The following is a 12,039-nucleotide window of genomic DNA, read 5'->3' on the forward strand; positions in this document are numbered from 1 at the left end:
AGAGGTGGGCACTCACGTTAGCCGCCTATGACTACACAATTCGGCACAGACCGGGCACCGAAAACTGCGCCGATGCACTCAGCAGGCTCCCACTAGCCACCACCGAGGGGACAACCGAGCATGGTGCTGAGAAGGTCATGGCTGTTGAAACTTTCAAAAGCGAAGGCTCACCCGTGACAGCCCGTCAGATTAAAGTCTGGACAAATAGAGACCCGCTACTGTCTTTAGTCAATAAATGTGTCCTGAATGGGGACTGGGCAGCCACGTACGGGGCATGCCCTGAGGAATTTAAACCATTTCACAGGCGCAAGGATGAACTCTCGATTCAGACCAATTGCCTGCTATGGGGAAACCGAGTAGTCATGCCCCAGATGGGCAGAGAGATGTTCATCCGAGAACTCCATAATGAGCACCCGGGCATTGTCATGATGACGGCAATTGCCAGGTCACACGTTTGGTGGCCAGGGATAGACGCAGACCTGGAACTTTGTGTTCGCAGGTGCAACACGTGTGCCCAGCTGGGCAATGTGCCCAGGGAAGCCCCCCTTAGCCCCTGGCCATGGCCCGCCAAGCCTTGGTCACGCATCCATGTGGACTACGCAGGTCCTTTCATGGGAATAATGTTTTTGGTTGTAGTAGATGCCTACTCCAAATGGATCGAGTGTGACATTCTCAATTCAAGCACATCCTCTGCCACGGTAGGAAGTCTACGGGCAATGTTCGCCAGCCATGGTCTACCGGACATCTTGGTCAGCGACAATGGCCCGTGCTTCACAAGCACTGAATTCCAGGACTTCATGGCAGGCAATGGAATTAACCATGTCAGAACGGCACCATTCAAGCCAGCCTCAAACGGCCAGGCAGAACGAGCAGTGCAGATAATCAAACAGGGGATGCTCAGACTCCAAGGGGGTTCCCTACAAAGCTGCTTATCACGCCTCCTGTTGGCCAATAGATCCCGACCACACTCACTCACAGGGGTTCCACCCGCAGAGCTGCTAATGAAAAGGACGCTCAAAACCAGGTTATCACTTATACACCCCACCATGAAAGAAATTGTTGAGAGCAGGCGCCAGTCACAATGTGACTACCATGACAGGAATGTGAGGGTGCGATGTATTGATGTCAATGACCCTGTCTTTGTCCTCAACTACGCTGCAGGGCCCAAATGGCTCGCAGGCACTGTGATTGCCAAAGAGGGAAATAGGATTCTGGTAGTTAAACTTACCAATGGACAAATCTGCCGCAAACACGTGGATCAAACAAAAAGGAGGTTCAGCAACCCCATAGAAGTAGCAGAGGGTGAACACGATATAGAGTTCACTCCACCACAGGTGACCGAACACCGGAACCAAAGGGAGGAGAGCCCAGTCACTGTGGGCAGTCCGGACAGGCCTGAGGCACCGCAAACAGCAGACACTCAGGCCAGCGCCCAACAACCGGAGCCCCAACTCAGGCGCTCTACAAGGGAGCGTAAACCACCAGAGAGACTCAACCTGTGATCCCAATAAGACTTTGGGGGGGGAGGTGATGTCATGTATTCAACCAGCATTGTAACCCATGTATAAACTTACCTCCGTTGTACACCGTGAGAACACTGACCACTAGGTGGTGAACTTGTGGGAGACACTCCTAACCTGGACTTTCAGGTATAAAGGGGGAAGCTCCACCCATCTTCTCCTCTTCAGTGCTGGCTAATAAAGATTACTGGTCACAGAGTGACCTTCTCTCAAGTATGGGCCTCATGTGCATTTATACTGTATAGCAAGGATATATCACGGCCCTTCGAGCCTGCACTACCATTCAATAAGATCATGGCTGATCATTCACCTCAGTACCCATTTCCTGCTTTCTCTCCACATCCCTTGATCCCTTTAGCCATAAGAGTCATATCTAACTCCCTCTTGAATATATCCAATGAACTGGCATCAACAACTCTCTGCAGTAGGGAATTCCACAGGTTAACAACTCTCTGAGTGAAGAAGTTTCTCCTCATCTTAGTCTTAAATGGCTTACCTCTTATCCTTAGACTGTGTCCTCTGGTTCTGGACTCCCCCAACATCGGGAACATTCTTCCCGCAACTAACCTGTCCAGTCCCGTCAGAATTTTATATGTTTCTGTGAGATCCCCTCTCATCCTTCTAAATTCCAGTGAATGCAGGCCCAGAAGAGGGGAAGCGAGGCAGGCAGTCGGGCTGAACGACCCTCTCGACCGCCCGCTGCCTGGACCGGTTGATGGCCCCCTTGGCCAGGCCCAGGAGAAGTCCTACGAGGAGGCCCTCTGATCTGCCCGCTCCCCTCCAAACCCGGTGCCCAAAGATCAGGAGCAAGGGACTGCCTCCACCCTACAACCCTCCGAGATCTCTGCGCTCCTCCAATTCTGGCCACTTGCACATCCCCTGTAATGTATTTGCTTCATGGGTACTTTGCTTAAGAATTCATAGCAGCACATTGCTATTAAGAACTAGTTGGTTTATTAACAAAGGTTTAACAATCACAGTACACATTACCAGTTCATCCACCAGGCTCACAATCACCTGCCCCATCGTGGATCCCCTGAACCCAACTGGTCGGGGTTTTATTGAGTCTTGTGAACATCACGTGACTGGCTAAGCCACTCACAACTCAACAGCTCGACAAACTCGTGAGCATACTCACCGGTGCATCTAGTACAGCCCCGATTTTATTCACTCAACCATCGGTGGCCGTGCCTTCAGATGCCTGGGCCCCAAGCTCTGGAACTCCCTCCATAAACCTCGCTGCCTCGCTACCTCTCTTTTCTCCTTTAAGACGCTCCTTAACATTACCTCTTTGACCAAGCTTTGGTCACCTGTCCTAATATCTTCTTGTGTGGCTCGGTGTCAAATTTTGTTTGAGAGTTGTTCCTGTGAAGCACCTTGGGATGTTTTACAATGTTAAAGGCACTATATAAATACAAGTTGTTATTGAGGCTTCGAACAGTCCGGAGGGGTTCGACAGGGAATACCATTTTAAAGTCTATAACATGTTGAGCCTTATTACACATCAAAGGGTATAACAATAACTTGCATTTCTACAGTGCCTCTAAGTTAGTAAAATGGCCCACGGTGCTTCACAGGAACATAAATCAGACACAACATCACATGTGCCCAGGAGCAGCTGTGGGCCAGTGTTAGGTTCCCAAACCATTTCATCCCCACTTCCTCCTCCTGACCACTTCCCTCCTTCTCAAGCGCAGTTAGATCCTTTTGTACAACTACAACAAAAACTTGGATTTATATAGCACATTTAACCTCGTACAAAGCGCTTCACAGGAGCGTTATCAAACATAATTTGACACCAAGCCACATAAGAACATAAGAAATAGGAGCAGGAGTAGGCCATTTGGCCCCTCGAGCCTGCTCCGCCATTTAATAAGATCATGGCTGATCTGATCTTGGGCTCAGCTCCACTTCCCTGCCCGCTCCCCATAACCCCTTATTCCCTTATCGCTCAAAGATCTGTCTATCTCCGCCTTAAATATATTCAATGACCCAGCCTCCACAGCTCTCTGGGGCAGAGAATTCCACAGATTTACAACCCTCTGAGAGAAGAAATTTCTCCTCATCTCAGTTTTAAATGGGCGGCCCCTTATTCTGAAACTATGTCCCTTAGTTTTAGTTTCCCCTATGAGTGGAAATATTCTCTCTGCGTCCACCTTGTTGAGCCCCCTTGTATTATCTTATATGTTTCGATAAGGTCACCTCTCATTCTTCTGAACTCCAATGTAAGGAGATATTTGGACAAATGACCTAAAAGCTTGGTGAAAGAGGTAGGTTTTAATGAACGTCATAAAGGAGGAGAGAGGTAGAGAGGTTTAGGGGGGGAATTTCAGGAATTTCAAAACTCAGGTCCTTCTAACTAAAGCCACAGCTTATCCTTCACAATGCCACCATCTCTACAAAACCCTGTGTAACCTTTCAATGTACTTCCAATCCATCCAAGCAGGTTTTGAGAGGCACCATTCGGAGCAAAATTCCATTTTGAGGAAATGTTTTTACATACACAGAGGGTGGTTGTGATCTGGAATGCATGACCTGATAGGGCGGCTGTAATGTGTGCATGTGTGAGGACACTCACAGGTTTGTAGAGCTGTTGAGATCCTGATCTTTGGGCACCCAGTGTGGTGGGGAGCGGGCAGGTCGGAGGGCCTCCTCGTGGGACTGCTCCTGGGCCTGGCCAAGGGGGCCATCAGCCGGTCCAGGCAGCGGGCGGTCGAGGGGGTCGTTCAGCCCGACTGCCTGCCTCTCTTCTGCGGTTACAACCGAGGCAGGGTGTCCCTGGAGATGGAGCACGCGGTGTCCACCGGTACGCTCGCGGCCTTCCGCGAGAGGTGGGCACCGGAGGGACTGGAGTGCATCATTTCAACAGGGAACAACAACATTTTAAGTTCATTTGATTTGTCAGTTCCCTTTAATGTTTATTAGTTAATTTGTGTTTTTTTGTGCCCTTGCAAAAGGGAGCACTTGATTTAAAGTTATACTAAAAATAGTTAAAGAGCTGTTGAGTTGGGAGTGGCTTAGCCAGTCACGTGATGTTCACAGGACTCAATAAAACCCCAGCCAGTTGGGTCTAGGTCATCCACGATGAGGTATGCAGTTGTGAGCCTAGTGGATGAACTGGTAATGTGTTAGAGTGATTGTTAAACCTTTGTTAATAAACTAAACTAAGGCATGCTGGCCTTCATAGCGCGGGGATTTGAGTATAGGAGCAGGGAAGTCTTACTGCAGTTGTACAGGGCCTTGGTGAGGCCACACCTTGAATATTGTGTTCAGTTTTGGTCTCCTAATCTGAGGAAGGACATTCTTGCTATTGAGGGAGTGCAGCGAAGGTTCACCAGACTGATTCCCGGGATGGCAGGACTGACATATGAAGAAAGACTGGATCGACTAGGCTTATATTCACTGGAATTTAGAAGAATGAGAGGGGATCTCATAGAAACATAAAATTCTGACGGGATTGGACAGGTTAGATGCGGGTAGAATGTTCCCGATGTTGGGGAAGTCCAGAACCAGGGGTCATAGTCTAAGGATAAGGGGTAAGCTATTTAGGACCGAGATGAGGAGAAACTTCTTCACTCAGAGAGTGGTGAACCTGTGGAATTCTCTACCGCAGAAAGTTGTTGAGGCCAGTTCGTTAGATATATTCAAAAGGGAGTTAGATATGGCCCTTACGGCTAAAGGGATCAAGGGGTATGGAGAGAAAGCAGGAATGGGGTACTGAGGTTGCAGGATCAGCCATGATCTTATTGAATGGCGGTGCAGGCTCGAAGGGCCGAATGGCCTACTCCTGCACCTAATTTCTATGTTTCTATATAACTAGTTTTTAATAGCAATGTGTTGCTATGAATTGTTAAGCAAAGAACCCAGGAAGCAAATACATTAGAGTGGTGGAATCAGACTCCATTAGAACTTTCAAATTCAATTGGACCTGTATTTGAAGAGGACTTATTTAGTGGGTTACGGGGAAAATGCTGGGGGGAGGGGGGAGGGGGGACTAAATTGGGCAGCCGTGCCAATGAACCGGCACAGGCACGATGGGCCGAATAGCCCCCTCCTGAGCTGTAAGATTCTTTGATCCAATGACCAGTGTAATTCAGTGTTAGTATTCATATATACCAATGAATTCCATGTGCTCCCTCTGTGGTGCACCCTATGTAAACACCCTCGATCTTTGTGATTGAAACTGAGACCCCTAGTCGTCTATACATATATACGTAGGATTAGGATTTGGTTTAACCTCACAATTAAGATTTTTGCTTTCTTTTTAATTATAAACGGCTTGCGAATTGACAATGTAGCTAGAAATAACGGAACGGTTAATGTTGTTCATTCCCAGGATACTTTAGTGTTTAATGCAGTGCCCAGAGGGCTGTGTGTGCTCAGACATTGAGTATACCCAAGGCTGAGTTGGGTAGATTTTTGGACTCTGGGTGAATCGAGGGATATGGAGACTGGGGGTGGGGAGGGGAGGGGGGGTGGGAGGTGATGGCGGAGTGGGTGGAAAGTGGAGTTGAGGTCGAAAATCAGTCGTCATCTTGTTGAATGGCGGAGCAGGCTCGAAGGGCCGAATGGTCACTCCAGCTCCTATTTCTCATGTTCTTAATGTGGCAGGGAACAATCTCGCTGAACACACTGTTTAGTTTCTGCTGGAAGTGCAGGATATGGGTTGCAGGATGTGCTATTTGTGCCTGTTGACTTCTTTGTGTGGCCACATTGTGTAACAAGATAGCCGAGACAGTCTTGAGATAGGCAGTGGGACAATAGGCCAGAATGGTAAACAACCTGGCATCTGGTGTTTTGTAGGAGCTATCTAATTTCTGGGGCTCTTATTCACAATAGCACTTGTCATGCCACAATGAATCAGCAAGGAGAGTGCGCATGACTAAAGGCTTATAAACATAGAAACATAGAAACATAGAAAATAGGTGCAGGAGTAGGCCATTCGGCCCTTCGAGCCTGCACCGCCATTCAATGAGTTCATGGCTGATCATTCACCTCAGTACCCTTTCCCTGCTTTCTCTCCATACCCCTTGATCTCTTTAGCCATAAGGGCCACATCTAACTCCCTTTTGAATATATCTAACGAACTGGCCTCAACAACTTGTGGTAGAGAATTCCACAGGTTCACAATTCTCTGAGTTACATCCTCAAAAAATTCCAGAAGATGTGTCAAGCATGATTTCCCTTTCATAAATCCATGCTGACTTGGACCGATCCTGTCACTGCTTTCCAAATGCGCTGCTATTTCATCTTTAATAATTGATTCCAACATTTTCCCCACTACTGATGTCAGGCTAACCGGTCTATAATTCCCTGTTTTCTTGAGCTTGAGCTGTCCTTAACAATTTGTTGAGAAAGTCAGGATCGATGAAGGTTACCCAGGGGAACACAGGGTAATTGTGTTTATTTCATGTGTCAAAGACTTGGTCAAACACAATAAAAGGGTTATGTTACAACCATATTTAATTTGTCAGATTCTCAGTGACCCGGGTCCATGCAGAGTTTCTACGGACCCGGGAAGACATCGGAAAAGCCAGTTTCCAGCGCGTAACGCACATGTGCTGAAAATCGGCTTTTCCGATCTGTCAGGCTGGAGCTCGACAGATCCTCCGTATCTCGGGAGCGAGGACATTTGCACGGGCAAGATTGCGATATTTACCCATATCTTGCCCGGCAAATGTCCTCAAAACTCTCGCGCCTGATAGAAGCAGGCGCATAGCCGACTGTTACCAGCGTAAGAGTTTAAAAACATATCAAAAACATGATTAAAATAAAATTTAAAAAACACATTCATGTTAAAACCCTGCCCACTCAGGTAATGTTATTTTAAACCTTAACCCTAACTTTGTTGTAAAAATCGGCAAATTTTTTTCTTTAAAAAACATTTATAACAACTTTAATTTCTATTAGTGTATTTATGTGAGGTGTTTTTTTCAATGTTTTATGTAGTGTTTGTGCATTTTGGGGGTTTTCTCATTCATAGTAATAGGAGTTTCGTAACTTACAAATCTCCTATTATTATGAATGAGAAAATACTTGCCTGTGATTGGGTGTCCAGGCCCACGTGACTCCTGCGGACGTCTCGACTTGAACGCACTGCGCCGCGCAGTCACGAGAGGCCCCCGGACCGGGATCTCAAGTGGGCACAGCAGCTTAAGGCAAGTGTGTATTTTATGTCCATTATTTAGTGCTGTGCCCGCGGGAAGACCACGAGAGCAATTTCTGCCCCAATATTGCCTTGCACTTGTCACGTGAACCCAGTTTGAGTGGGACTACACACATTGTGAATTGTGGTGTCTCTGGTCCCCCACTGGTTTCAGTACTTTGCCGAGCGCACTTTCCACATTGTGATCCTGATTGTCCTGTTACCGTGCCGCACATGCTTTAAAGGAACGGTGTGGCTGTTCTTTGGATCCAGGCCTGCGAGCTGTTCCAGGAGCATCTCCTGTGGGAGACCAAGATGGCGGCGCTGGAGGAAGCGTTGGCCAATCAGGAGCTGGAGTTCAGGGCCAGTCGCCAAGCGCTAATGAAGCTGGTCTCGGAGGCGGGGAAAGCAGAGCAGACGGCAGCCTCATTCAACGAGGACATGAAAGCTCTCCGAAAGGTAAGAGACCGAGTCATCCACATTTCCTTTTTACATACAATGACATCGGGTCTGCTGCACAGAGTCGGGCCATTTGGCCCAACATTCAGTAGGTTCGAAAAGGTGATTGCAGGGTGACGCAGTAACAGAGCAACGGAGGGCATTCAGAGAAGAGAGAGTTCAGATACAAACTGGGAAGATTCCTTTGACGGGGAAAGGTACAACAGCCCAAGCTAATGCGCCCCGGGTGACAAAAGTAATAAAAGTTACAATAAAGTGACAAATGCCAGGAGTAAGATTCAGTTAATAACCAGGAAGATTATGGAACACTTAGGAGGGAATTGAAAAAGATAATAAATGCAGGAGGCAAACAGAGGTCACGAGAAACCATTAGCAGGTAACATTTAATTGAACCCTAAGCCATTTTATAAACATATAAAGTGTAAACGGTTTGCTTGGGGAAAAGGTCGGGCCAATTAAGGACTCAGAGGAACTGCTTCGTGTGGAGTCAGCGGACATGGCTAAAATATTAAATGAGTATTTTGCATCTGTCTTCACAAAGGAGCAGAGGATGTGAAGGTTACACTCAAAGAGGAGAGGGAAGTTGTGGACAGGATAATATTCAATACTAAACAAGATTACAGAAAGACTTGCATTAACATTGCACTTTCATGACCACCAGATGTTCCAAAGCGCTTTACAACCAATGAGATACGTTTTGAAGTGTAGCCACTTGTAATGTGGGAAACGTGGCAGCTAGTTTGTGCACAGCAAGCTCCCACAGACAGCAATGTGATAATGACCAGATAATCTGACTTTCTGATGTTGATTGAGGGATAAATATTGGCCAGGACAACGGGGATAACTCCCCTGCTCCTCTTCGAAATAGTGCCATGGGATCGTTTACATCCACCTGAGAGAGCAGACGGGGCCTCGTTTAACATCTCATCCAAAAGGCGGCACCTCCGGCAGTGCAGTGCTCCCTCAGTACTGACCCCCTGACAGTGCAGCACTCCCTCAGTACTGACCCTCTGACAGTGCAGCGCTCCCTCAGTACTGACCCCCTGACAGTGCAGCGCTCCCTCAGTACTGACCCTCTGACAGTGCAGCGCTCCCTCAGTACCGCCCCTCCAACAGAACGGCGCTTCCTCAGTACTGCCCCTCCGACAGTGCGGCACTCCCTCAGTACTGCACCTCCGACAGTGCGGCGCTCCCTCAGTACTGCCCCTCTGACAGTGCGGCACTCCCTCAGTACCGCCCCTCCGACAGTGCGGCGTTCCCTCCCTCCGACAGTGCGGCGTTCCCTCAGTACTGTCCCTCCGACAGTGCGGCACTCCCTCAGCACTGCATAGATTTATCTGCTCAAGTTCCTGGAGTGGGTCTTGAACCCACAAACTTCTGACTCAGAGGCAAGTGTGCTGCCCACTTTTAAAAATATTAATATTTATTGAACATTAAGAACATTTACAACATGGTGATTATTCCATTGTATCATACAAATCCATTCCGCCCCTCTGCACAGCCGTTCCTCCAACACATTAACATCAAAACCTGAAGTTTAATTTGCCTCCTATAACATATAATAATCTATTGCACTTTACAAATTGATCATAAAATACTATCTTTAAATTATTTTCTGAATAAAACATCCACAGAGCCTTATAACGATCTTTTAGTTTATATTTAAAATACTCTGTTAGGTTTATTCTCCTTCCTTTAAAAAACCGAGCATTCCTTCTTTGCATAATCCCAAATCTCGCCAAACTGAACATTGCATTAATTGCCGCTCCGCTAGACTCGGGCAGACTCTCCTGCAATCACCATCCCAAAACTGAGTCCCACAGGATTCCCATTCTTGCCCTTCGGTCCTCACCCAGCACGAAAACCTCACACAACTGTCGAACATAGTACTTAAAATCCTTTAACTTTTAACTACGAACATAACACCAACAAATGGGACAGAGTCTCATCCTGTGTCCCACACACCGGGCAAGTTGCCCCCTCTACTCGCCCAATCTTACAGAAGACTATCACGGTAAAAATCCAGTTATGAGCTCATTTAAAATCCAGTTCAATCCACTCTGGACATTTAAAATTCACCCACACTCCCTTCCAAATCCTGCTGACGACCAGCTGTGGCTATATATTCTGCCTAAACTCCTGACCAGCAGGTGTCTAAATCCACATTCTCTAAATACCCCAGAGAAATTTTGAGTATTACAATTGTCAACTTGGACCAACTCCTCCCCTTTCTCCAGCAGAAAGCTTGGAAAAGCGGGATGCATTATACCTCCTTTGAAGATTTGCGTATTTATTTCTTCCATCCAATGCTGTCGCATTGCCCTCACAATCTTCCCATACATGATCAGAATTGCTTTTTCCTCCATCTCCTGATCCTCCTCCCAAACCACGTCCCTCACTACCGCTTCCGGCAACTAACCTGGAGTTACCTCATTTAATACATCGTTCACATATATATAAGAACATAAGAACATAAGAATTAGGAACAGGAGTAGGCCATCGAGCCCCTCGAGCCTGCTCCGCCATTCAACAAGATCATGGCTGATCTGGCCGTGGACTCAGCTCCACTTACCCGCCCGCTCCCCGTAACCCTCAATTCCCTTATTGGTTAAAAATCTATCTATCTGTGACTTGAATACATTCAATGAGCTAGCCTCAACTGCTTCCTTAGGCAGAGAATTCCACAGATTCACAACCCTCTGGGAGAAGAAATTCCTTCTCAACTCGGTTTTAAATTGGCTCCCCCGTATTTTGAGGCTGTGCCCCCTGGTTCTAGTCTCCCCGACCAGTGGAAACAACCTCTCCGCCTCTATCTTGTCTGTCCCTTTCATTATTTTAAATGTTTCTATAAGATCACCCCTCATCCTTCTGAACTCCAACGAGTAAAGACCCAATCCACTCAATCTATCATCATAAGGTAACCCCCTCATCTCCGGAATCAGCCTAGTGAATCGTCTCTGTACCCCCTCCAAAGCCAGTATATCCTTCCTTAAGTAAGGTGACCAAAACTGCACGCAGTACTCCAGGTGCAGCCTCACCAATACCCTGTACAGTTGCAGCAGGACCTCCCTGCTTTTGTACTCCATCCCTCTCGCAATGAAGGCCAACATTCCATTCGCCTTCCTGATTACCTGCTGCACCTGCAAACTAACTTTTTGGGATTCATGCACAAGGGGCCTGTTAGCTATGGCTCAGTGGATCGCACTCTTACCTCTGAGTCAGGAGGTTAGGGGTTCAAGTCCCACGCTGGAGACTTGAGCACATCTATGCTGATGCTTCCAGTGCTGCACTGTTGGGTGATGTTGTCTTTTCCAAAAGAGTTTCATGCACAAGGGCCCCCAGGTCCCTCTGCACTGCAGCATATTGTAATTTCTCCCCAGCTTTTATAAAAGCTTGATTAAATAATACCTCTCCTTCAAAGTTGATCCACCTGTTCAAAAATAAGGGCTGTTCTGAAAATTCCTCAGCACCTTTGGGCATAAACTGCACACTTTTTAAAAATTAGGCCCAAGTGTCTACAACCCCCTTATAAAACCTAGGGAGAGGTTTAATCGATTTCAAAAACATATTGTTGTACTCCATATAAAATATTCCCTGTCCCCCTGTCCCACTTAATTTACTACTGGAAACAACTCTCCCAAAAACTTGTATTTGACTTCTGAAGAAATCTCTTTACCCATTTAATTCTAAAGGATTTTGTCTTCAAATCAATATCTGGGAAATTGAATCCTCCCTGATTTCGCTGTCCAATGATGGTAGTGTAAGCAGCCAAGGCTGGTTTCCCTTCCCATAAAAACTTTACAGACAGACTTTCCCGCCCACTCAGGAATATCCTCCACCGTCAATAAGTCCCATCGTTTCAATAGCAGGAGAGCTGCCACCACTGTCACTCCTCCTTACACTTTCAAACACCTC

General features: G+C 47.0%; 1 protein-coding gene across 1 annotated transcript in view; it reads left to right on the forward strand.

Moving 5' to 3' along the window:
* Window positions 1-12,039, forward strand: part of LOC139255771 (coiled-coil domain-containing protein 170-like) — a 132,177-nt gene that overhangs the window by 46,209 nt on the left and 73,929 nt on the right. The window contains exon 7 of the mRNA XM_070873983.1: window positions 7,939-8,124. Within this exon, the coding sequence (XP_070730084.1) occupies window positions 7,939-8,124 (186 nt within the window). The remainder of the gene's footprint in view (window positions 1-7,938; window positions 8,125-12,039) is intronic.

Source organism: Pristiophorus japonicus, unplaced genomic scaffold (genome assembly GCF_044704955.1).
Source record: "Pristiophorus japonicus isolate sPriJap1 unplaced genomic scaffold, sPriJap1.hap1 HAP1_SCAFFOLD_626, whole genome shotgun sequence".
In the NCBI taxonomy this organism is placed as follows: Eukaryota; Metazoa; Chordata; class Chondrichthyes; family Pristiophoridae; genus Pristiophorus; species Pristiophorus japonicus.